Source organism: Triturus cristatus, chromosome 11 (genome assembly GCF_964204655.1).
Source record: "Triturus cristatus chromosome 11, aTriCri1.1, whole genome shotgun sequence".
In the NCBI taxonomy this organism is placed as follows: domain Eukaryota; kingdom Metazoa; phylum Chordata; class Amphibia; order Caudata; family Salamandridae; genus Triturus; species Triturus cristatus.
This window is the reverse complement of record NC_140594.1, coordinates 401,367,693-401,394,062: the sequence shown is the minus strand read 5'-3', so window position 1 is coordinate 401,394,062 and position 26,370 is coordinate 401,367,693. Positions and strand designations below refer to the sequence as shown.

The 26,370-nt window shown below is 45.3% G+C and overlaps 1 protein-coding gene across 6 annotated transcripts in view; it reads right to left on the bottom strand.

Annotated features, from left to right (window-relative positions):
- The window catches only part of LOC146784304 (uncharacterized), a 106,464-nt gene that overhangs the window by 17,038 nt on the left and 63,056 nt on the right, over positions 1 to 26,370 (bottom strand). For 2 of the 6 annotated variants that reach the window (XR_014970860.1, XR_014970861.1), the window contains exons 6-9: positions 25,180 to 25,335; positions 24,397 to 24,460; positions 15,870 to 16,059; positions 4,229 to 4,373 (exon numbers count right to left, since the gene is read on the bottom strand). Coding sequence is in view for 4 of the 6 variants with exons in the window: in XM_085635702.1 (XP_085491828.1) it covers positions 15,870 to 16,059; positions 24,397 to 24,460; positions 25,180 to 25,335 (410 nt within the window). In the remaining 2 variants the exon portion in view is untranslated. The remainder of the gene's footprint in view (positions 1 to 4,228; positions 4,374 to 15,869; positions 16,060 to 24,396; positions 24,461 to 25,179; positions 25,336 to 26,370) is intronic. The other 4 variants (XM_085635705.1, XM_085635703.1, XM_085635702.1 and 1 more) reach the window with 2 other exon arrangements.

Sequence of the window (26,370 nt, the reverse complement as noted above, 5' to 3'; positions counted from 1 at the left end):
ACCACAAATGGATCGTACAGTGAGCTTACCTGTATCCCGGTCTGCCCTCCGACATTCACGAGAGTCAGGACGCTCACGTCTATGTGATCCAATCTGCGCTTGATGTCCCGAAATCTTGGCTGCGGGGGGCTCTCCGTTTTCCTTGCACACAAAGACAATCCAAAACAGGCTCCGGTAACGGAGAGCACCAAATCGAGGAGGGTCAGCGTGAGAGACTCCGGAACGTCTCTAATATTTCTTCCAATCCTGATCTCTCGCATGCAGAAACAGGAACTGACTCCGTGGGATGATGTTTAAAGAAAATTATTTATTCCAACAATGTGGCCCAGACGCGTTTCGGCGGACGAGTCCGCCTTGCTCACTGAAAAATGTATTTCTTCCGACTCGTGTTACCTTAGTAAGTAAAGCATTAGCCACCTGTATCACAGTTGACCTAGTATGGATTATATAATAATTTCGACATTCTATTTGCTCATGCAAAAATAAAATAATTGTCGTCTTACTGTATTCTCTGTAAGTTACAATGCAATATATGAGCAATATACAAACAATGTTTAAACAATGTAAAACATATCATATATATATATATATATATATATATATATATATATATACACACACACACATATATCACACACACACTTTTTACTGAGACCATAATACAAAAATATAAATTACAATACAATCTTAAACTAACAGTGCTCACACAATTACACAGAAACCAAGATCAGAGAACACAGTGTAAACAGAAATAACAATGGCAGAGGCAGATAAATTCACAAAAGAACAATACTGATTGGACAAAAACAGGAGTGGCAGTTAATGCATCCTCTTGAATAAGTGCCAAAGATAGGCGTTGATGTGGTTTCAACCAAATAGAATTGGTATAGTCATCATTAGGACAAACACAACAATTGACAGAGCATCCAAAAGGGGATTTTATTTAAGGTCACATTCCAGTTTGAAGGCTAATCAATTTGTAGTCAGTAGAAAATTAGTTCCAACACGAAGGTTAGGGAAAAATTACGAGTCCAGTCATGGAAGAACTGTTGAGCAGAGCATTAGAATTTTGTATTCTCCATTGCTGCCTCCCTTTCCATCTTCCTACCGTCCAGGTCCATTCTTCTGTTTATTTCTCTGGTGGTGGCCCAGTCGACGTGGGAATGTTATTCCTTTTTCTGGCTGTGGCCTCTATGATGAAGTCTACTAGTATGTTCCCCATGGCATACTGAGTGTCTTGGGGGGAATGTTTATATTATCCCTCCATCCGAGGAGTAACCGCCCTAACTCTGGCAGGTTCCTCGAAGGTTTACTTGCCCTGATCTAGAATACTGTGGAGCATGGACAGGTATAGGTTTGCCTTCTGTAATAGCATCAGGGTTTCGAGGAAGAAGCAGGGCTCCTCCTTCTCTTCTTCTAGCTGGACCCCATGTGTGTCTGCTGCCCTCTTGATTAGTCCATTATACATGGACCGGTCTTCCGAGGCGAGGGCCTCAAGCAGTAGCTGTCGACTCTTTCCTCAAGGGATTTAGCGTTGTGATCCTGCTATTAGTCGAACTAGCACTGTTTTTCCATCACACTGGGTTCTTCCTCCTCGTAGTCGAAGAGGTCCTCCAGCTCTTCCTCGTGTGGCTCCAGAGTTGATGGCGCGTCGACGTCTGTAAAATTTTCTTCCAAGTCCCACGGCTCTTCATGAGAATATGGAACGTTTTGTTGGAGTCGTCAAACTACTTCTTCTTATGATGCAGGGCTGTTTCCATTTTGGCCTTGGGTCAGCGTCTTTTTCTTTCGACCTCGAGCAAGCGTTCGGCCTCAGTCGTTGAGGAGGGTTTCTGCTTTGGGGCAGTTGGTTCTGTGTCCTTTGCCTCCTTGCCATTTTTCTTCGGCAACTTCTTTGCGCCTGCTGGTGATGAGGGTAGTTTCAAAGCCTGGCGCCCATCAGTGTCCTTTGGTTGGTACCCGTGCAACGCGTTGTTTGTGCGCCGATGTTTGGCCGCTAAGGTGGTCTTAGGGGTTTTCGGGTCTTTTGTTAACTTCTGCTTGGTCTTTTCAGCGTCCCTCTGCACTTTCTTCGCATCTTCTGCTGTGTTGACGTCAACATTGCTCCCTTCGGCGTCCGACTCCCTGTACCGGCTCGGCTTGTTTGACGTTTTCCTCATTGTCGCAGAGGGACATAGGACTTTCAGGGATTGTTGTGGTCATTGAGTGCTAGCCATGGTGTGGTGTGCGAGTCGCTGCTTTAACTGGCCTTGAGAGCCCTTGGTGCATATTCAACTCAGGCTTCGTTTTCTTCGGTGTTGGATACGTCTAAAAGGCACAGGTTTCAGACCTCCTGTGGATCCTCTCCTCTGCATTCTCTGGCCCCATGTCCTTCTGCACAGGGTTCACCTCCACATGCCCCCAACCCCCGGATCAGGATTGAGGAGGCTCCCCTCCCTAACTTCGATGTTCCTCCTGACCTCCAATGATTTTCAGTGCCCTTTTCTTTTTCTTCTCTGCATATTTTTTGTAGATTCTTTGGAGCTCCTCCGGTATGCTATCCGACCAAACGGTGATAAATAAAGATTCTGAACTAGTAGCTAGGCTGATTTGTAAGAAAGATGTTAAATTTCACAATGTTTGTTAGTTACAAAAGTGTGAAAGTTGCAGCCTGCACTCTGGAAAAGTCTCTCACCAATCCCTACAGAAATTAGAATATTACCAAAGTAATAATTATTTCTATATCAGGTAATAAGTCAAACAATATTGAAGAGTGATGTAAACGTGCATTTACCATTTCCAGAAGGTAAAGATGCAATGGGCAGACCTCGACACATCTACGTGCCCACTTGCTGTGGCATGTCGGATTTGATCAGGGACAGATATATTTAGGGCCAACTCGCCCCTTCTGGCGAGCTGACAAACAGTTGTTCTGTTCACTTCCAAAGTGAAGGAGCATTAAAGATACCTTTGAATCTTGCTTTTATCTTGTCACATGTGTTCTGTGTTCAGAGACAGAGGTCAAAAGTCTGTTTACATCTAAATTACTTTTCTTTCTCGGACATCAAAGTTCGAGGATTTTTTATTAAAGTGAACTGTCTGACAAACATGCTGTACAAAAAGTGTGAAATGAAAGGCTGTAGGAGGTCATGTTTTACTCAAACACACATGCAAATTGCAAAAAATTGAACTGTACAAACATTTCAGAATAAATTGCTGTAGTAATGAAAGCCCTAGTTAAATATTGTAATAGGAAGAAGACAAATCAGACCACTACACTTTGTGATGTGCAAATGATAAATATATTTGCTGAAACAGTCTCCACAGATTATTTTTTATACACTATATAGTTTTATACGTAAAACTGCATGTTAGTGGAAAGGTTTTTGGCCGTTTCAATGGAAAATGTGCTTTCTGGAAAAGGCAGTGCACTACCACTTAATGCTTAAGTAATACATTTAATAAAAGGGAGTTTTTAAAGTTGAACTGAGAAACATTCCTGCACCTGCCCTGATAGCAATGCTATTAGTGAACTAAGAGGCAAGTCAGGGGTCATGTGTACCCTAAATGTGGGCTAGATTCTTGTTATGCATGGAGCAAACGTTTAATATAATAGATTAAATGCAATATGTTTTTTGTACAGTGGGAATGCTGAACTCACATATTGGAAGGTGCTCTCATGTGATAATGAAGAAAAAGTTGGCTCTGCAAAATGAAATATTGGCCTAGGATGACATAATGAGACAAGTTTAGGGGAGAAGCACATTACAGTTCGGTCGAGTAGATTAATCAAGTTACTAGACTTGCAGGCCTAAAACATTTTTATGATTTTTCGAGGCCCGATGGGTGAAGACTCTCTATAATCACCAGAATCTTTCAGTTTTAGGAACATTGTAGTCTTGTACAGAATACATAGGCCTACAAAAAGGAACCTTATGGAAAAAGATATCCCATTGCTATTCTCTCACAGGTCAGGATTCACAATGCATTGCCCAGAAAGATTAAGTATACCTTGGTTTTTTAACAAAACTTGTGGGGGAATATGCAGTTTGATGTCTGACCACATACATTGACCACATATGTTTACACTTATGAGAATCATTTTGGAACAGGAAATGAAAAAAATATCTAGATCACACACTTGTGGCATCTCCTCCAGTAAGAGTACGCATTTTACTTTCAACTTTAACGCAAATAAATTGTTCTCAAAAACATGCATTTTCTTTAGTGGTATCAGGAGATTGCCCACCTACGACAGATTTCACAGTTGTGGCCGATTGTGTCTGCCGCGACGTACACCAAAACCTTAGTAACATAATTTAAGTTTCTTCTTGACGCCTCCACTCTCTACCCTCTCAGCCTGACTGTCAACCCTCAACATTCCAGAGAGAAAACTAAGAAGGAAAGAAGCGAAAAAAAGTTAAAACCATGATTAGGAGAAAGTGAGAGCACATAAGATGTTAGGGAGGGGACTAAAATTAACAATGCACATTTTACCGGTCTTTTGTCTAGCATTATAAAGTTTAGCACTAGCTATAGACATAAAACAAAACTTCCTAGAAAAACTGGATGTCCTTCTACCCTTGCTACCTAAAGTTGCTAGTGCCCACTTTGATCACCATCAAACTCTCCTTATCAATGGAAGAAACCTAACTGGACCTGATAAAAGATGGTGTCATTATTACATCTTGAGGTCTCACAACCACACCACATAATAATCCACACTCCTACAAGCACATTATTTATTTAATAAGTGGGTGCAGGCCTACTGGTGGAACGGGCCATCAACCATTGTTTCGCAACTGGGAAAGTAAACAATGTGGTGAGGCGGAAGTTCTGAAAAGCTTTTCCTGTAATGTGCAACAGACAAAAGGAGAGAATTGAATACCTCAACACTTTGTGTGCATGTTCCCAATAGCGGAGAGCATTCTAGCTTGACTATCATCTTGCTATTGCCAGGATTTCTAAGAATTCTTTCTATAGTAGCTCAGGAGCTGTCCTACTGAATTTAGCGGGCTGAAATCAGGAAGATATACCACCTCTTTGTTCTGTGATTAAAGACCTAGATCGATCCCCAATTTGATGTATAGCTAGCGGAGCAGGTCTGCATACCATATTTGCGTGAACCATATATGGCAATTAGAATTATCGTCCAGCAGTCATTTTCAAGTTTACTATTTCATTGAATCAGAATGGTAATGTACCAGACAATGGGATTAAACAAAAATCAAAAAGGCCATAGGGTGCGTTTTTTGGTATTTCTTGGAGGCAAAGAGTGAGCATTTGAAATTATACAATCAATCAAAAGAGGAGGGACGGAGTAGTTAAAGGTTCCGCACGCATGCTCCCATCTTGGAATATATATACAAGCGGAATTTATGTTAATTCTTTGTGGAAAACATATTGATCTCTGGTCGCCTAAATATTCAAAATATTCATTGTAATTGAAAACATAATTTGAAAATATGGTAGTCTGTTTAAAATTGCAAAAAAAAAGTATTTCTTTAATGCTCCGGAGTGTTTCATCTTAATACATCAGAATATTCTTTTACAGCGCACAACATAAACTCACATATTGGAAGGTGTGAAAACGAAGAAAAAGGAGGCACTGTAAAATAAAGTATTTGCCTAGATCACACAATTTGGTCAAGCGGGGAAGCCAGGATTGTTCCGAGGTATTCTGGTTTAACATTAAACAATTCGCTCACTAGATAACTACCTTTTTCCCTCATTTTGAACACCCAAAGGTTTATGCTTTCCTTTTACTTCCTGGTGCATGATGGTAGAGTGCAATTGGCAGGCAGAAGCCACATTAAAGCACGGCTCATTTTGGTCTTGAGGGTTGAACTGCTAGCTGTGCCAGAGCAAGGTCTCTGGCTCGAACCTTAAGTGGCTCGCCCGCCTCTACTTGTCCAGGCGAAATTTAACTCTTGCTTCATTATGCTCAAAAGTCTAGAAATTGTCATCTTGGCAGTATTAGTGGACGGTTTGCAGGATTTTGAGCACTCTCTTGGCTGACACTGTATCCTTTCAGTTCTATATTAACTGAGAAGAACAAGTTACTTACCCTCGTCAACGCTTTTTCTGGTGGATACAGTATCTGCCTGTGGATTCCTCACATTGTGAATATCCCCTGCACCAGCAACATTCGGAAACTTTTGTAGCAGTCCACGCCGATGAGGTCGAAGACGACGTCACAGAGACACGGCTCCGCTCGCGACTCCGCTGACGTCACCGGATCCATAAGAAGACCTCGTCGGCGTGATGACGTCAGTTCCGCCCTTTTTTCCGTGCCTTCGAGGCACACTGACGGACTGACAGCAATATATATACACAGTATACACAGTACATAATATACAAAGCAACACACACAGTATGGAGATAATATAGGAAGGCAAAAGAAATAAACACTGCCTTTGACAGTAACAAATACATTTTGAAACACCATCATTAGAATTGTAGGTATACAAGGGTGGACAACGGGGAGGCGGGTGGGTCAGTGAGGAATCCACAGGCATATACTGTATCCACCAGAAAAAGCGTTACCGAAGGTAAGTAACTTGTTCTTCTGATGGATACATCTGCCAGTGGATTCCTCACCTTGTGAAAAGATTCCCACAGCAGTCCCACTCCCGGAGGAGGGTGTCCACCCTTCTATACCAGAAAATCCTGAAGGACGGAACGAGCAAAGTGTCCGTCCCTCCTCACCTTGGAGTCCAAGCAGTAATGCTTCGCGAAAGTGTGGATGGAGATCCAAGTTGCTGCTCTACAAATGTCCTCCACAGGAACACCTCTAGACAAGGCAGACGTAGAAGACTTTGCCCTAGTAGAATGAGCCCTTAAACCCTCTGGAGGTTCCTTACCGGCCAAAGAGTAACATATCTTGATGCACAAGACAATCCATCTGGAAAGGGTGCGCTTGTGCACCGCTCTGCCTTTCCTGCAGCCAACAAAGCCCACGAAGAGCTGGTCGTCCACTCGAAAGTCTTTAGTCCTATCAAGGTAGAAGCTCACTGCCCTTTTAGGGTCCAAGCGGTGAAGCCGCTCCTCCTCCTTGGAACGGTGAGGGGGAGGATAGAAGGTAGGAAGGGTAATGGACTGCCCCAGATTGAAAGGAGTTACCACCTTAGGCAGAAAAGCAGCCCTGGTCCTGAGTACCATTCTTTCAGCATGAATGGTCAAGAACGGGGGTTTTGAACTCGGAGCTTGAAGCTCACTTACCCTCCTTGCCGAGGTGATCGCAATGAGAAAACCCGTTTTGAAAGACAACAGTCTCAGGGAACACTTGTGTAAGGGCTCGATGGGAGAACCCATCAGATAAGTTAAGACAAGATTTAAGTCCCATTGAGGCACATTAAAAGGAGTAGGAGAAACTTGTTTGTAAGGCCTTTCAGATATCGTAAAACAATAGGAGATTTGAACAATGACGGCTGATCCGGAAAGCAAAGGAGAGCCGACAAGGCCGAAAGATATCCCTTTACAGTGGCTATAGCAAAGCCTTGCTGAGCAAGAGACAAGGCAAACTGAAGAATGTCAGATAAACGAGCCTTCAAAGGGTCAATAGACTTCTCTTCGTACCAAAGAACAAATTTAGACCACCTATAGGAATAGATAGATTTGGTGGAATGACGTCTGGCAGACAAAATTACATCTACCACATCTGGTGGGAGAGAAAAAGAATTCAGGTTGCCCCGTTCAATCTCCAGGCATGAAGGTGTAAGCTCTGGAGGTGGGGGTGTAGAACCTGCCCCTGCGAGACTGCGAGAGGAGGTCTGCCCCGAGAGGGAGACGGAGCAGAGGGCACGAGGAGAGGTGGAGAAGATCTGTGTACCACACCCTTCTTGGCCAATCCGGGGCGTTCAATATGACTTGGGCCCGGTCTTGGTGAATCTTCCTCAGAACCCGAGGAATCAAGGGTATGGGAGGAAACGCGCAAAGGAGTTGTGAGCTCCAACCCAACTGAAACGCGTCTCCCAAAGCTCCCTGCATCGGATACTGGAGATTGCAGAATGACAGATAGTGAGCGTTCTCGTGAGTGGCAAACAGGTCCACCCGAGGAGTTCCCCACATTCGAAAGACGTGCTGAACTATCTATGGATGAAGCCTCCACTCGTGGTCGGCGGAAAACTGTCGACTGAGACCAGGCGATTTGCCATCAGACAAATCTGATGATCCTGAACCCAGGACCAAAGACGTAGAGCCTCTGCAGAGACAATGCGACCCCACTCCTCCCTGCTTGTTGACATACCACATTGCGGTAGTGTTGTCCGTCAGGACTTGAAGCGACTGACCGTGAAGGGAAGGGAGGAAGGCCTTGAGCGCCAAACGTATCGCCCGTAACTCCAGAAGGTTGATATGAAGCAACCTTTCCTCTGGAGACCAAAGACCCTTGATCTCCAGATCCCCCAGATGAGCACCCCACCCTAAAGTGGATGCATCCGTTATCACCGTGGCCACCGATGGAGGAAGATGGAAGGGCTTTCCTTGAGACAGATTGCCCTCCATGCTCCACCAAGACAGATCCGCCGCAGCTTCTCTGGAGATCCTCACAGACTCCCCGAGATCTCCCTTGTGCTGATACCACTGCCTGCGGAGGCACCACTGGAGTGCCCTCATGTGCCAGCGTGCATGGTTGACCAACAGAATGCAGGAAGCAAACACACCGAGCAGACGAAGGACCTTCAGGACTGGAACGACGGCTCCATTGTAAAACAAGGGAATCATTTCCTGTATGTCGAGAATCCTTTGTGGAGGTGGGAATGCTCAACACACAGTGCCCAGTACCGCCCCTATGAACAGGTTGCGCTGAGAGGGCATCTGCAGATGATGAAGCACCTTCTCTGGCGATTAGGCTTTGATCAACCAGTCGTCCAAATAGGGAAAAACTGAAATCCCCGACCTTCTGAGATGGGCTGCCACCACTACCATCACCTTGGTGAAGACTCGAGGTGCAGTAGTAAGACCAAACGGGAGGACCGCAAACTGATAATGTTGCGACCCTATCGTAAACCAGATATACTTCCTGTGCGACTTCAGGATGGGGATGTGGAACTACGCATTCTGCAAGTCGATAGACACCAAACAGTCCCCCTGATGCAGCGCTTGAAGAACCTGCGCAAGGGTGAGCATCTTGAACTTCTCTTGCTTCAGAAAAAGATTTAAGATCCTGAGGTCCAGGATTGTACGCAATCTGCCGTCCTTTTTCGGAATCAGGAAATACCGGCAGTAGCATCCCGGACCCCTTTCCCGCTCTGGAACCACCTCTATCGCACCTTTTTGTAACAAAGTAAGAACCTCCTTCTGCAGAAGAAGCAGATGGTCTTCCGAGCAAAAATCCTGGCAAGGAGGGCAAGGGGGAGGAAATTTCCGAAAGGGAAGGGCGTACCCAGTCTCCACAAGGTTTAAAACCCAAAGGTCGGTCGTAACAGATTTCCAACCTCGCAGAAAGTGGGACACCCGACCCCCCACAGGTCTCACATGATCAGGATGGGGGATCTAGGGCTGCTTCCCTGAAGCTTCATTGGGTGCAGAGGAGGCAGATGATGAAGATGGGTTGCGGCCAGAACCTCTCCGTCCCCTTTGCCTTCCTCTATACGACCTATAGAGGGGATTCTGCTGTTGCTGCTGCTGCTGAGGTTGCCGGAAGGAACGAAATGAGGATCTCCCAAAGCTTCTAAATTTCCTAAGACCAAATCCCTTAGCAGGAGTCTGTAGTCCCAAAGATTTCGCCGTAACCCTGCGATCTATAAATCTTTGCAAGGCAGAATTAGCTTTCTCGCCAAAAAGTTTTTCTCCATCAAAAGGCAAGTCTACCAAAGTGACTTGAACATCAGTAGAGAAGCCAGAAGAACGAAGCCACGCTTCCTCCTAGTAGCAGCCTGAGTGTCAGTGACCACCACCATAAAAGAAGCTCTCTCTCCTTCTGGCAGCTTAGGGGCTAATAATTTCATAGAGTCCATCAGTGCATGAACGTAGCGCCCTAGTAAGCAAGTGGCATTAGTAAGCGCCATGCTCCCTGAAGAAAAGACCTTTCTGGCTGCTTGATCAGTCTTTTTAGAATCCCTATCCGCAGGAGTCTGAGGGAAGGCGCCTGAAGAATGCTTCGAACATGAAGCTTGCACCACAAGGCTTTCTGGAGAAGGGTGGGAAGAAAGAAAGCTTGCATCTCCCGGAGCCACCCTATACCTCCTTGCCACTTGTCTGGAGACTGCAGGCGAAGAGAGTGGCTTATGCCAAACGTCCATTACAAGCTCTAAGATAGCCTCATTAAAAGGCAACAAGGGTTCAACATTCGAAGTTGGTGAATGCAGGACTTCAGTTAGGAGGTTTGGCTTATATTCAGAAGAGGGTAACTGCAAGTCCAGCAACTCTGCGGTCTTCTTGATAACTGAATGATAGGGGGCCAATTCTTGTGGTGGCGAAGACCTAGTCGAAGAATGCTCCCACTCCGGAGTGGTATCAAGACCACTAGCATCCTGAATGCCTTCAAAGTCATCAGAAGATGCATCCACCTCACCTTCTTCCACTTCCTCCCTATAACGCTCCTCTTCCAAGACTCTCTGGGCCTCTCTCCTTGAACGGATCCGAGGAACCGGCGTCGGCGGTGTCGTACGCGGAGTCGGTGGAACCGAACGTGGAGTCGGTGGCGCCGGAGTCGGCGGCTCCGGGCGCGGAGCCGAAGGAGTCGGCAATGGCGCTGAGGAAGGCTCCGAAGAAGGCCGCTCCAGACGAAGTCGAGATGGATCACCAGACGGCGCCGGAAACTGCCATGAAGGAGCCATCAGCAAAAAGGGCATTAACGGGGCCGGAGCATAATGCTGCGGCACTCCCAAGGTGTATGCCATAGGACCCACGGGACCAGATGGTGCGCCGGATGGGAAGGCAGCCCGTTGAAAAATCCCATACATCGCATTAAGGAAATGCGTTGAATCAGCACCCGGCGCCGGGAACTGCGGATAAGGGATTGATTCTGAATCCGGTCGAGGAGTACCTGGAACCGGAGCCGAAGTGTCCTCAACAGGCGCCGCAGGATCAGCTGGTCCTGGAGAAAGCTCTTTCTCTTGTTCCTGTTCAGCGTCAGAAGCAGAAGACTCCACTGGCGCCGGAGACTGCGCCTGGGACCGCGCCTGGGACCGCGCCCGAGTCCGCTTCGGCGAAGGCAACCTCTCTGGAGACCTCCTAGGAGGAGATACAACATCCTTACTTCGACGTCGAGGAGACGGCGATCTCGAAGTCTTACTCCTCGAGGACCAGCGCCGAGAGCTATGCTTCCTCTTCTTGTGATGTTTCTTTGACTTCGAAGAGTGCGAAGTCGACGACTCCGGCCTTGATTTCTGATTCTTTCTACCTCTTCTTTCCTTCTTTGCTTTGGCCATGAAGAGTTTTGCTTCTCTCTCCTTCAGGGCCTTGAGGTTCATTCTTCTGCAGCTGGAACAGTCCTCCACGTCGTGGTCAGAAGAAAGACACCACAAGCAATCCTCATGGGGGTCAGTCATTGACATGTGGCCCCCACATTCCCTACAAGGTTTGAAACCTGACTTCCTCGTCGAAGACATGGTGAATCCAGAAACAATAACCACTACAAGACTACAAAGTAGCAGGAGAGTGCTGGAAAACCGCTACGCGTCGATGGCGCGGAAAAAAGGGAACGGACGTCATCACGCCGACGTGGCTCTCTTATGGCTCCGGTGACGTCATACGGAGTCGCGTAGAGAGCTGGGGAAAAAAGTTCAGTGGAATGCTGGCGCAGGAGATATTCACAAGGTGAGGAATCCACTGGCAGATGTATCCATCAGAAGTTTGGTTATCGGAAATTCACAGTTGTAATTACTTTTCAGGGTCAGTGCTGGGCACAAAGATCCAGCACTGGGATCTCTCCTGGTAACAGGTGAGTAATTCATTTTTCGTTGATCGGGTGATTTTTAGTGAATATTTCAAAGTTTCAAAACTCGACACTCAGAAGAAATTCCAAGTGAAAATCAGTCGATGTTACCCTATGGAGAAAATGTAGGTTATCGGCTTTCAGGTAAGTACTCGACTGGCAGAGTTAAGGTTCTGTGGATAGACTCAGGGGTCTCCCAGGGTCAGGTAGGTACAGTTGTTACACCCTCAGCAGCACAGGGGCAGACGGGTGCAGAGAGAGTAGGCCCAACGTTAGCCTATGGCGGGTAGGGGGCCTTTGGTTGGTGGCTGCTAGCAGGCAGGCCACGCGGCTGTGGGAGCGGAGCTCCTGGTCACTTACACAGGGCAAGTGGAGAAGTAAAATAGAACAGATGCTGCACTTCCAGTGGCACTCGGGCGGCTGGGTGAAGGGTGCTTTTGAGCCGTTGGGCGCTCAATGTATTTCAATGGGAAAACTGCAAGATAAACCAAGGCTGCAAGCTCGGGGACAGAGATTCTTCAGGTGCGACCACCACTTCGAGAGGTAAGTTGGGAAGCTGTAGGTTAGGTAGGCACCCAGGAGCTGGGCACAGGGGGCCGCAGGGCGCCAGGTGCAGGGGTGTCTTTTGGAGTCGGGAAATCGTACCCTCTGCTGGTCGCGGTTGGGGGGGTCCCTGGAGTTGAGGCTGCAGGCGTCATCAGGAGCGTCCTTGGGTGCTGGATTCGTGGTCACAGTCGCCGGGGGACGTCCTTGTGGTCTTTGTTCACTCAGGCACAGGCCGGGATCGGCGGGTGCAGAGTGTGCTGGATTCACTGTTCCTGGCTGGCACCAGGGGTTGTTGCTTGTTTGAGCAGAACCATTGCTCGTGGGAGTCCCAGTCTTTAGATGAGCAAGGCAGTCAGGTCCTCCAGGGTTTTCGAGGTTGCGGACCACAGGAGACGCCGGGATTTAGCAGAAGCAGGTTCGAGGGTCGACAGGCCTGTGGGGCTGGGGCCAAGTCAATTGGTGTCGTCCTCTTGTTAGCAGCTGCACGGCAGGTCTTCTTTCTTCTTGTTTCGGAATTGGGATCTGAGGAAAGAAGGTTCGGGATGCCCCTAAATACTAAATGTAGGGGCGTTACAGGTAGGGAAAGGTCAGGGACCAATGGGTCCCTTCCCTGGGGTGGGTACACCCCCTATCCTGCCACTCTCCAGTGGGAGGGGGGCAGAAGCCTAGTCCTGATTGGGTAGGGCTCCCCATCCTCAAGATGGCGAGAGCCCGGAGTTGTGCTTCACCTCGCCTCCCCCACCTGAGAGGTGGGGTTGGCAGAGGCTATAACACCCCCATCCTCCCTTGGGTTTTCCCGCCAGAGTGGGGGTCAGAACCGGTGGCGACCAGTTGCTGAGTACAGCAAGTGGTCTGGGGAGGCTCACAAAGGCGGCATGCCTTTGAAGCTTCCCCTGCCCATCCTGGGGGACGAGGCGTGGCACCTCGCCACAGGATGTGCATTGTTGCAGTCCCACGAGAGCAGATGGCTCTCTACCCAGGGTGCCAGCAACCTATCTGCTGGGTGGCAGCCTAGGCAGCCTCTCAGTCAGGACACAGGTTGTGGGTTAGTTTCAGGGGGCAACTCTAAATTGCCCCTCTGTCGTGCATTTTACATTAAATCCCACACTGGCATCAGTGTGGTTTTAATGTGCTGAGAAGTTTGATACCAAACTTCTCAGTCTTCAGTGTAGCCATTATGGTGCTGTGGAGTTCGTAATGGCGACCTCCCAGCACCATATACTCTTAATGGCATCACTGCACACAGTGCCCAGGAATGGACCTGGGTACTGTAGGGGTAGAGAGCTCATGCACCTGTACCCACACCACTGGCATAGTGCACCCAGCTAGAGTGGTAACTGAGGTATGCCAGGGCAGTGTGTTTGTGGACATGGCACACGAGGATGTGTGCCATGTCGACTCTGTTTTGTTCTGCACCAAGTCACACATTCTGCAAATGCAGTGTGTGTGTCATGGTACAGGGCCTCTAAGGGTGGCACAATAAGTGCTGTAGCCCTTAGGGGCCTTCTCTGGTCACAAGGCCCCGAGTACCCAGGGTACCATTTACCAGGGGCTGATGACATGTGGCCAGAGATGCCAATTGGGTTTAGGCTTCAATACAGTTTTAGGGAAGGAACACAGGCCCTGGGCACCTGATTGGCAGGAGCCCAGGGCACACTCAGTCAAAGTACATCAGCAATTCAGCAAAAGGCAGGGGCATACCATGCAAAAAAGATGGCACTTTCTCACAGAGCTACCCTGAACTTTGCTAAGAGATTGGGGAGCAAACCCTTGGGCCCACTTCTGAAGATCTATAACGAGAAATGTTTACCAATGGCCACATATGGCAGTGAAGTAGGGGGCTACAAAGAGCCCGGTGATCTGCAAGTGGGCAAAAATAAATATCTGAGGAAGCTTTTAGAGGTTCCCCACAGTACACCGTCTTTTATGGTGCATGAAGAACTAGGGCAGGGCTGCATATCGGACCAGATAGCAGTGGCCCCTTTAATTTGGTGGTTAAAAACATGGTAGAGTCCCACGCCTACCTTGAACCAATATGTACTAAAAGATTGAATGAGGTTGGATAGGTCTACTGAGGTACCTTGGATAGCTTACATTTCTAGGCAATTAACTAACCTAGGGTGTCCTGATCTTTTAATACATCCAAGAAAAATGTATCCCGGAGAGATGAAAGCTATTAAAAGTCAATTTCTAGAAAGGAGGGTGGCGGAAAGGGAAAACATGGAACTAAAAAAAACAACCATAAGACAATACATATTATTGATCCCTGGGCCTATAGAGCAACCTTTTTGGTCCCATGTTAATAACTCATACCATTGCTTTCTTTTAATAAGATTCAGGTTTAATTGTATCCACTGGTGTCTTACGTTTCCAATGGGCTTTTCTAAATTAGGGTCCCTAAAACCCAGTACCTGTGATGATTTCTCAGAACAAGATCTCTTACATTTTTTTTTTGTGGACTTTATAATGATCTTCGATGTAAATATATTTTACCACTTTTTAAACATTGACATTATGCACAAGTGAGGCCTTCTTTTATTTACCTGCAAATTCTGTCTTCACCTAGGAAAGGTTTTGGTGTGGTGAACTTTTTAGCAGGGGCTTTACGACATAGGAAAAAAATTGACTATGCAATAGATATGTAGCAGAGCACCTATGGTTTTATGAAGACATGTGATAACAATCGTATAGATATGCTCCCTAAAAAGGCCTATGCAGCTGTTTATTTCATATGGGTGAATCAATATTTGAGGGTTTTAAAGTTCAATGTAAGATTAGCATATATGAGTTTAAAGATTTGTTACGTGTGATAAAATGCATTTTTTCTTTAGCTTATTAATTGCGGCTGGTGTACATTGTGCTTTTATGACCAAAATTTGGCCAAATAGAACTTGTGTTTGACTTTGGTTTACATTTGCGTTACTAATGAGTCATTCTTTGGGTCTCATGAACCTAGCTAGGCACCTGCTTGTATCGTTTGCTACTACTAGAAACTTCTATATATTAGGGTATACATTTGAATCTTGTCTTTCCTCATTAAGGATGTATCCTGCAATGATTTCAGGGGGAACCCTGGTCGAATAACTTTAGAATTCACAGACTATTAATATTTTTTGTTGATAAATTCTTTCAAACTAAAGTGTGAAAGGTTATTTCTTTGGCGAGGAAATTGGCAATACAAAGAACAAAACATCTTTCAAAAAGAGAGAGAACATTAGAACAAAGAAAACACAAATAAAAAGTGCAGGACAAGTATTCCTTAAATCCTGTCTAATGGCAGAAAAAAACAGAAATGGGTCGGCAAGATTAACAACTCATGAGTAGGATCAGGGCATGCACTTAGGAAGGGGATGCACGTCCCACCTAAATCAGCTAGGATGGCAGGACAACAAACTGACAAAGAACAGCCTGAAGACAAGTTTTCCTACACTCACTTCCAAATGAATCAGAACCTTATGCTCACCTAGGAAGTGGGGCAATCTGGAACTTCAAAGCGGAGCCCTGCTCGCCAGCCCATTGTCGTGTTAGGATGTTGGGAGAACGCACAAGCTGATCAACGGTTTCATCGTTTTGTGGCAGGGCTGGTGACTCACAAGAGTCTAACTCAGTTACAGCAGTCCGTCCCTCTTCCGACACCAGGTCAAATGTAACTGCTGAGAAAAATACATATTATTAGTGAACTGTAAGAGATAGCAATATTTCTAACCTTGGCTCAATATCCTGAGAGTTCTACACTGAGCAGCCCACTAACACCCCACCATTAACTAGCTGTTGTCTAGACACCACTTCACTTCCCAAAGCATGACTTAACTTTCCCGCCAGGTTTCTTACCATTCCATCTGAGCTAGACAAAGTTAACAAGTCCATCAGCCCGTCAACAGTTTATATTGTAGGTGGAGCCTCTGTATAATTTCAAGTCACCCATGGAGGGGGGAAGAAATAGTTAGTTACATGTATATACATTTCTTGTAAGATTAAATGCCTGACAGTGCTGAAACTGACAGTACTTATAACAAAAGAAACAGCTCCTCTAAGAAATAATGTTTTCGGATTTCTGTTTGCAGGCAAACAAAGTATTTATTAAAAAAAGAAAACAACAACAAAAACGCTCATTAGAGGAAAGATAGATTGTAAAATATTGTAGCTTTAACATATTCCAAATCCATTTTGAAAGGAAAAAATAAATGTAGTGAAAATGGACCAGACTGGCAGTACTTTTAACAGCTTTTAACGAGGCCGTCAGCTAATACCCCATAATGCTCAACTCTGCCAGATAAAACTTTATTTACTGTTTCAGAACACCGAGATGCTAATCCTTTATAAGTTCTGATCACATTGAGATCACTGGAGACGAGGTTGGAGTGGTTCCGACTTAAATGAAAATTCATGTGATGGAGAGCTACGATTACAAGTCATTTGTACTTTGTAATTCTAGGAGTATTTGTAAAGTACACAGACGGTACAGCTCCATGGCTCTAGGGACACTGGCCCACGAAGATAAGACACTTGAATCGGGCTTTTGTGCAAAGAGCCAGGTTTTCAGTTGTTTACTAAATATAGAGAGGGAGGATAAAGAAAGCAAAGATATGGGAAGAGAGTTCCACATCTAAGCTGTGGTTACAGACGGGGCTCTCCCTCCAGCTTTGGAACTGCAATGTACAGGAACCTGAAGTTCGTGCACAATAGATTTGAACATTACCCTCTTTTCCACTGGAAGACAAGGGAGCTAGTGGAGAACTGGGCACACATGCTCCCATTTCCTTATGTTCGTGATGAGTGTGGCGACTGCACTCTGCATCAACTAAAACTTAGGCAGAAGGTTTGAAGAAGCACCTTTAGAAATGCTATTCTCATAATCTAGACATGACTGGACTAGTGTAAAGCTCTACAAAACGGAGGAGGAGGAGTCAATGAAGCCAGAGGGTTTGGCTTTAGTCGTCACAAGATAACATCAGAAACTGAGACTGGGGTGAAAGTTTTCCAGCAGAGTGATGAGGAGTTCAAGTGTAAGGAGGACTCCACAATACAAGTCAGTGCTTTAGTTTTAGTGATTGACAGATTGTTAAACGATAATTTTAACATGGAGCTCTTGAGAGGGATTAAAAGGTGTGCGCAGACAAATGGAGTTCTTGAACTAACAGCTAACATGGAATAGTGCTTTAAAGAAATGTCAACCTTGGAGAGTTTATTTGTTATAACAAATTATCTTAGCCTCCTTGATTGCGGAGGTGGATCTTAATTGTAATGGGAGCTATGTTCTACAAAGTAGTTTTGGCTGCAGGATTTTTCTGCTCTCCTAGGTATGAATTTCAACGCATTAGGGGCTGACGTAAACCAAGGTTTGCATGGCTGGGAGCTCTACTGGCAGAGCAAGACTGAAAGAGGGGTAGCAGGTAGGGCCAATGGGTACCTTACCTGGGGTGATTACACCGTCTATTATGCCACCCTCCTGAGGAGATCATAAAGATGGTGGGGACTGAAAGATGTGCTTCACCTCGCCTCCCCCACCATTAGGGATGGAGTTGGCAGAGGTGGGCACACCCCCTATTCTTCCAGGGTTTCCGCGGGTTTTCCAGCCCAAAGTGGGGGTGTATGCCAAAGGCTGCCATCTGCTGCTGACAGGAGGGGCCGGGGGTCGCATTCCAAAGGCAGGAGACCTTTAAAGCTCCCTCATTGAGCACTGGCCCATCCTGGGGGAGGAGGTGTGACACCTCTGCCCAGGATGTGCATGGTTTCTGGTCCCAGAGAGCAGAGGCTCTCCACCCAGGGGTCCAGAAACATTTCTGGTGGTGGCTGGCTGCCTACAGCCGGTCAGATCACACCAGGGTTGGGAGGTTTTCAGGTGCCCTCTGGGTAAATTAAATCTCACACTGGCATCAGTGTGGATTTATTGAGAGAAGTAGTTTGGTATCAAACACGTCTGTGTTCAGTGAAGCCATCATGGTGCTGTGGAACTAGAGTTTCCAGCCATTGAACTCTTTATGTCTTTACTGGCACTTACAACCATTACGGAATGGACCCTAATATTTTAGGGGCATATCTGATATGCCCTCACCTGTGGTATAGTGCACCTTGCTGTGGGGCAGTAAGGCTTGCTAGAGTGGTGACTTACATATACCTAAAAAAAAACGGTCGGTTAAGGGGTTTGAGGGAAATTTACAGACCAGCGCGGACAAATCCCCTATTCACTATATGTATATCAACGAAAAATCCGCGGGTCTACTAAAGCAAAACTGAGTCTCCAAGCATGTTACTGGCAAACGCGGTCTACATGTTTCAGCCAACTATGATCTAAACAACATGATCATGGCTTTCATCTGGACCATATGATAGTACTACTGCAACAAAGTGAGTAAAGTGTAAAAAAAAAAAAAAACACAAAAGATGTGAGGAACCATACCACCTACAGATGTACCTGCTTATTCAGAGATAGGCGGAACTGCAGACCAGGAAGAAGGTCCGGGGTAACGACGGACAGAGCGTTGCCTCACGCCCCCTGAGTTGTCACCAGGAGTGTAGGATTATATCCACGACTGATTGCGGGTGATCATTCTGTACCCCTACAGTTCCGCCTATCTCTGAATAAGCAGGTACATCTGTAGGTTGCATCGTTCCTCACATCTTTTGTGCTTTTTTTTACACTTTACTCACGTTGTTGCAGTAGTACTATCATATGGTCCTGATGAAAGCCATGATCATGTTGTTTAGATCATAGTTGGCTGAAACATGTAGACCGCGTTTGCCAGTAACGTGCTTGGAGACTTTCCATGAACACGTTTTTCTTTGGTTTTTATGTTTTGACACCTTTAGATACTTAATAAACATATTTTTCTATAGGTAGTCAATTTTAAACTCACTGTTTATATACACTGCACCTTGTTTCACCACACTGTAGGCAGCCTCATTGATCGTTAGGAGATCTAATCCTCCGTTTGTAGATCTAAAACATCCGTGAGCTCCTCCTTTTTACAATAACAAAGGAGTTGTAGCTCTTTAACTGCACCAGGTGCGGTTAAAAGGAGGTCCCAAATGATGAAGCATGCCACTGCGGTGGGTGATGGGACTCTGTCCTTTTTATAAGGACTCCCCTTGTTTGAATATGCTGGTTTTTGCTGTCATTAGTTCTCAGTTTTGCTTTAGTAGACCCGTGGATATTTTGTTGATATAGACTTACATATACCTTCAGGCAGTGCTGGCTGGCTTGGCACCCAGGCAGGGTGTCATGTCGACTTTGTTGTTTTCTACCTCACCGGGCCAAGCAAGCTGCAGGGGCAGTGGCATGGTCCCAGTGAGGGGGTCCCAGTAGACCCTCGCCAGCTCCCAGGCCTCTTACCAGGGACGTACACGGGGCAGAAGTACCAATTGTGAATATGTTTTAGGGAAGAAGCACTGGCACAGGGCACCTGGTTGACAAGCCTCCTGTGCATTACAATTGAAGCCACATCAAAACCAGACAAAAAGGTGGGGCTAACCATGTAAAAAGAGGCACTTTCTCACAGGGATTAATTGAAGGACAGTAAAGGTTTTTTGTTGGATACCCAATGCTGGAACACCTCAATCAGGCCCTTAGTCTTGAGTTCAACGAAAGGCAACTGAAGGTCGAGGTCCTCCGCCGCCTTTCTCTCCACCAAAGCGAAAGATGCTACCTCCTTAGCAACACTAGGAGGAGAGACAAGGCCAGTGTCTGGTGATGTGTCCAGGCCACTGACATCCGCCAGCTCCTCATACCAGTTGCCATCATCCAGTTGGGCCAAAGGGTCTTTAGGGGGCTCAGGGTAACCAACCATAAGGATCCTCAGATCCACCCCAGCCAAAACCAGACAAGGTTTTCAAAGGAAATGAGGCACTGTCTCAGACAGACGTTTGGGTCCAGTCAGTGTCAAACGCCCCCGGTCTGGCTCCATGTCGGAGTTGGGAATCACTATGGGTTTGACACCACCGGACTGAACCCCGGCGCAGGTCGTAGATTTGCAACAAGAGCCGGTACAGAACCAGGAAGGGATCCAGAGGCCCGACCGTTTCAGAGCGCAAACACGCTAACTCAAGTCCAGTCGATGCGCCTTTCAAATCTGTGGGGACTGATGGTGCCCTAGGGGGGTCTGCATATCCAAATATGAGGTGCAAGACCTTAAAGCTCCTTGAGTTGGGCAGGGGTCGCTCCACTTCAGGAAATTCAGGGAGGTACAGTTAAAAGGGGGCTTGCCAAATGAATGTACACACGCACAGGGGAACTGGTTGTGCACATTTTCTATTAATAGCTGATTGTCCTACTATAAGATGCAGAGTACCTACATGTCTGGAATAGGACACAGGCATAACTTCAATTCAAAATGGATGCTGATCTTTCAGTTACACTTCATACTGCTGCTGTCTTATTCTGCTTTTACAAATCTATGGTTTTCGCAGAATTCTTTCTTTTCGGACTCTCTGTTGCCAAAGTATACCTGCTACTACAACTATATTACTGCATCCGGATTATAGGAGCACATTATACCGTGGCCCACACAAATGTATTGCATCGAACATTACGGTCATTCAGTGAGGGGCAGCAGCAGTGGTTGCCAGTAGAGGCCACCGGCACTAATTTTGGGTGATTCTTGGGGACCGACACTTATTTTTCCTCTTCAGACATTTACTGAATTCAACAGAGGGGAAAACACATAAGAAGAAAGGAGGACGAGAAACTGCCACAAAGAGGAAAAGCAGGAACCTACAAGAGTGAGATAAAGGGACAGGGGGAGTCTGGCAGTGGATTAAAAAGGCCTGGGTGTATGCAAAACATCAGCACTTTGTATTCGGCATTCTAAAATTTAACAGCACCAGCTGTGGGCTTCTGATCAGAGCATTTGGCACCTGCACTCATTATTTTACAAATTAAGTACTGGGCAGCAGGTCCACTAGCCTGAAGGAGGGCCTTACGTTCTGGTGCCCAGAGATCGGACCGTGCCTTCCTTTTACTGGCCGTTCTGCTTGGTTTTCCATTTGAGCAAAATTCATGGATTTACCTTTTGAGTATTGTACTCAGTCAATTCTATGTCACATGACTTTCATACACCCGGCTATGCCTCACACCATGGCTGTTTTAAATCCTCAATTTGAAAAGCAATCTTAGGGGATGGGTAATATTTTCTCTGTACTGGCTCCTTCACTTTGGAAAAGTTTTATTTATTTATATTTATTTAGAGTTTTATATAGCGCGAACGTGACCCATGGGTATCAGAGCGCTTCACAGTTATATGAGGTACAGTTTAGAGTATAGCAGCATTAATATATATAAGATTTGGGAGAGGAGTTGGCCTAACGGCTAGGGCGGTCGACCTCGAACCTGGGGAACTGGGTGCGAGTCTCGGCAAGGACGCTGAACATCTCGTGATTCTGGGCAAATCACTTAATCTCCCCGTGCCTAACAAAAATGAATGTGCGTCCTCATGTAACGTAACTGGTGCTATGTAAAGCGCTCTGATACCCGATTCGGGTCAAGTTCGCGCTATATTAAACTCTATATAAAAATTTTTTTAAAAAAATTAAAAAAAGATTCCGGTACAGGTCTTCCTTAGTAGTTTCAACAATAACAATTTTAGGAACTGTTTAGTGTACAAGGTGTAACAGTATTCCTATACAAAAGATTCCGGTGTGTCTTTTCCGTAAGTTCTACATCAAAACAATTCCAGAGTAGTACTGTACAGTTAAAGAGCAGTTAATCACGATGCTGATGGTGAACAGTCTTGCCTAAGGCAGGAAATTGCTCATTAGGAAGATCTTTGCTTCCCTCTTGAATGTTGCCATGTTTGGAGGGAGTGAGTTGTAGATTCTGGGGGCTGCTCCGGAGAAAGCTCGGTCATAAGTTTTCTTCTTCCGAAAGATGGGTGGTTTCAGCAACAGCTCTCTGGCTCTCCTGGCTGGTCTGCTTCTCCCTGATAGCTCAATTTTCTGGGCTAGGTACCTTGGTGTTTTGTAGTGGAGAGCTTTGTGGGTAATACATGCCAGCTTAAGTTGAATTCTGGCTTTATATGGTAACCAGTTTAATGCTTTCAGGTGTGGGGAGATAAGGTTGTATTTTCTAGACCCAGTAATGAGTCTTGCGGGCGCATCGAGACATGCTGTTAGTGGTGCTGTGGAAATTTTTGATAGACCTGCTAGAGCTGTACATCCATATTCAATCCTTGAAATAACGAAGGACTGGACTGCCAATTTGAGGTCCGCCATAGTAATGAGTGGTTTCACTTTTCTAATATAGTTCAGGTGAAACCGAGCACATTTTCCCATTGCTTTGATGTGGGTTTTCATGTCAAGGTTCTTATCAAGCGTGATTCCTAGTGATTTAGTTGAGTCAACTAGAGTAGGGGTGCTTAAGCGCTGTGATCAGTTTGGTCCATTCCTTCACATCTGTGGGGTTCTTTGGTGGCGATATTAATAGGAATTCTGTTTTTTTGTGCATTTAGTTTCAGATGATTGCCAGTTATCCTGTGTAATGACACTTTTAAAGGCCTCATTCATTATCTTGATGTCTTCCAGTGACGCGATCTGGATGTCGATATGAGTGTCATCTGCGTACATGTGATAGGATAGGTTTGCGTCTTGGAGAATTTCAGTAAGGGGTTCAACATATAGGTTGAATAGTGATGGAGATAATGTTGATCCTTGCACATCTAATTCGGGCATGATGGGGCTAGCGTCTAGTTGACCAGGAATCTTTGTGTTCTGTTCTGAAGGAAGACTTCAAACCATTTCAGAACATTTCCAGATAGTCCCATCCTGTCTTGAAGCCTGGTTAGCAATTTTTCATGACTTACCGTGTCAAATGCAGATGACCAGGTCAAGAAGGAGTAGTAGACATGTTTGATTGTGATCTAGGGCCATTAGCGCATCATCCACTATACGCAAGATTGCTGTTTCCGTACTGTGGCCTGGTCTGAATCCAGATTGGCAGTCGTCCAACAGCTTGAAATTAGCGATGGTATTGCTAAATTTATTTTGCACACATTTCTCAATTAGTTTGGCAAGTAATGGAATATTGGTTACTGGGTGATAGTTATTTGGCTTTGCCGGGTCTGCTGTAGATTTTTTGATGATGACGATTTATTATTTTTGTCCATATTGGGACGACGACATGGTTGATTCTTTTTAGGCACTTAGAGGGGACGGAGTCATTGTAGTGGTTATTAGGTTTGATATCCGAGAGAGTTTTGGCAATGGTATTCTGGTCATATAACTTGAAGGTTGCCCATTGTGCATTGTTTTTCGGCCTATCATGATCATTTGTCGTGGTAGCATTGTTCAGTGGTGGTAGTTGGCTGGAGAGGTTGTCAACTTCCATCCTGAGCTCTCTTTCTAGCGTGTTGGCCTGCTCAGTGAAGAATGTTGAGAATTCCTCGCAGCTCAGTTGAGTTTTAGTAGTTTCTTGGGCAGATTTGGCCAACTTATTGGATTGTTGCTTTAACATCTCGAATAGTTTTCGTGGTCTGTTTTTGGCGTTATCCAGTTTCGATCTAAAGAATTCCTTTTTGGAATTGTGGGACCCTTTTGTTGTACTAGTTTCTGATATTTCTGAGAGTTTTCAGCTGGGGGGGGGGGGGGGGGGGATGTGTGCTGTCTCCATTTTCTTTCTGCAAGTCTCAGTTTCCACCCATCTTCATTCAGTGTCCCATTAAACCATGGATTTTTATCTTTCTCTGAGACTCTTTTCAGTTTTAGTGGCATGGTGGAGTTGACTATATTCGTCATTGACGTAGTGTAGTGATCAGTGAGTTTGTTAACGTTCAGCAAGATGTTAGGAGGATCCTTAAGTTTTCCCCTGAGCATTCGCAAACTACAACTCGTTTGCACATTTGCAAACAATTTAAATGTGCTCCTTTTGTCTGAACTATACTTTATAATGTGAAGGCAGCCCATTCTGCCAAGAAACAAGAATCATCATTATGCCCTTTACAAATGCTATACAGACATATATATATATATACATTTTAACAGCTGAATCTATAAGCGTTTACCTTTGGCTTTCTTGTTGGTGTTTTTCATGATATCAAAGATAGTTTCTCGTAGCTCTTCAATTGGCTGTTGACAAATAGAACATGGCATTAACAAAACTTCAAAAACATCCCAAGTCATCAGAATGGATTGCGGCACAAGCACTGAAATGTCCTAGGAACACAGTGAATATTCATAAGTCCTCAAATTCATCCCTTCTATCGAGCACTTTGGGCCAAGCTACATCATTACTGGTCACAACTCTGCTTTATTACATACGGGGCAGTCTGACTGAGCCATACCTGGAAGATGACATGTCCATGCACGGAAAAATACTATGGAAAAATAAAGCCTGGTTTGGTCAATCAATAACATGTGCACACCCAATACATTATTCATTAAGATCACCTTGAATTTATCACATGTTTTAGGCAGGGCATACACTGTTGATTTATCAATCAGGGATACAGATGCATGGGTCTTCCCAGAATTAGACACTGTATCCAGTGTTTAAACTGACATTAGAAAGCAAGCTCCCAGTTTCCATAGGTAGGTTGTTCAATCACATTTTAACCCATCACATAAGAAGAACAGGGCAGAGTGGAGTCAGAAAACTCGTGTCATTCTGGATATTATGCTCAATATTATTTTACTCATGGGAGCATTAACTTCTCCCACTTCCTTTATGAAAGAATATATCACTGGTCTAAATTAATGTAAACATATATGCTGCTTAACAAGGACTATCTGGTTAATTTCCGCTAACTCGATAAGTCCGCTAGCATCTAGTAATCCAAACATCTTACCACTGCTCCAGAACGAACTGCTTGCTCATACAAGCCAATCACATCAAAGGTGCCACTACGCTCCAACAGCCTGGCCTTACACATCCAGTATTTGGCAAACTTTTCAGCTTGCGGTATTTTTGAAAGTGCGGTCTGAACCGTCTCAGAAGGTAACCCCTTGAATTAAGGAAACAAAGCAAACAGGCTGTAAAAAGGAGGCATCAGGAGAGAGAACTTCAAAAACAATCTAAGACACAAAATTGCCATTCCTTAACACAAACGGTCAAAAAGATAGGACTCACTCGGAAGACAGCACTGCAAAGTTAACAAACCGTGGAAAATTAGCATCACATTCTCAGCAACTCTTATATTGAGTTAAATTTATATATATGTGTATTCCTCACTCCTTTCTCCAATCGGTTCCCCGTTTGTTTCTTTTGAAAAAGGCACGAACTCCACTTAATCAGTGCTGATTCCTTTATTTTTGTTAGTGCATAGCCGCCATGACGCGTTTCAGACCCCTCGGGTCCTTGAAAATAAATATATAAATATATATATTTTTTTATTTATTTTTTTTCCTCAAAGAGCCTCGCGCAGCAGCAGCACAAAGGAAAACAGCACTGAGGGTTTTGAAGAGCAAAGGTTCAATGTACTGACGCGTTTCGACCAGTGCGGTCTTTGTCATACATTGTCACATATTTATCTGTTGCTTGTATAGTGAGCAACTGTCAGAAGTGTGGTATTGTTGCACTCTAACTGCTTGGAGCGATTACATTTTTGTTTGACTGGAGAGTTGAGTGAAGTACTGACAGGTGGTGTAGTTGTGTTGTAGTAAACTTGGCGGTGTTAATAAACATGCAACTTTTAATAGAGCAATACGAGAGGAAACAGCTTGGTTCATGCAGTATTAATTCTACATATTTAAGATAAAAGGGCAGTAGCAAGGTCAGAGATGCATCCATGTGACATTAGGGGGAAGGCGTGGCTCAAAAGTGCAAAATGATGCAATACTGTATTTGTCTATGTGGTTCACCCAGAAGTGCTGAAAGTCAATGTTAAAAAGAGCCACAGACACCTCAGTAAAGGACCTATGGGGTCCACACAGACACTTTGAATGTGGGACCCAAGGAACTCTACAGACAACCTCAGTAAAAGTACTATTGAGCAACCCAGAAATACTGAATGCATGACCAAAGAAAAAACACAGACAAA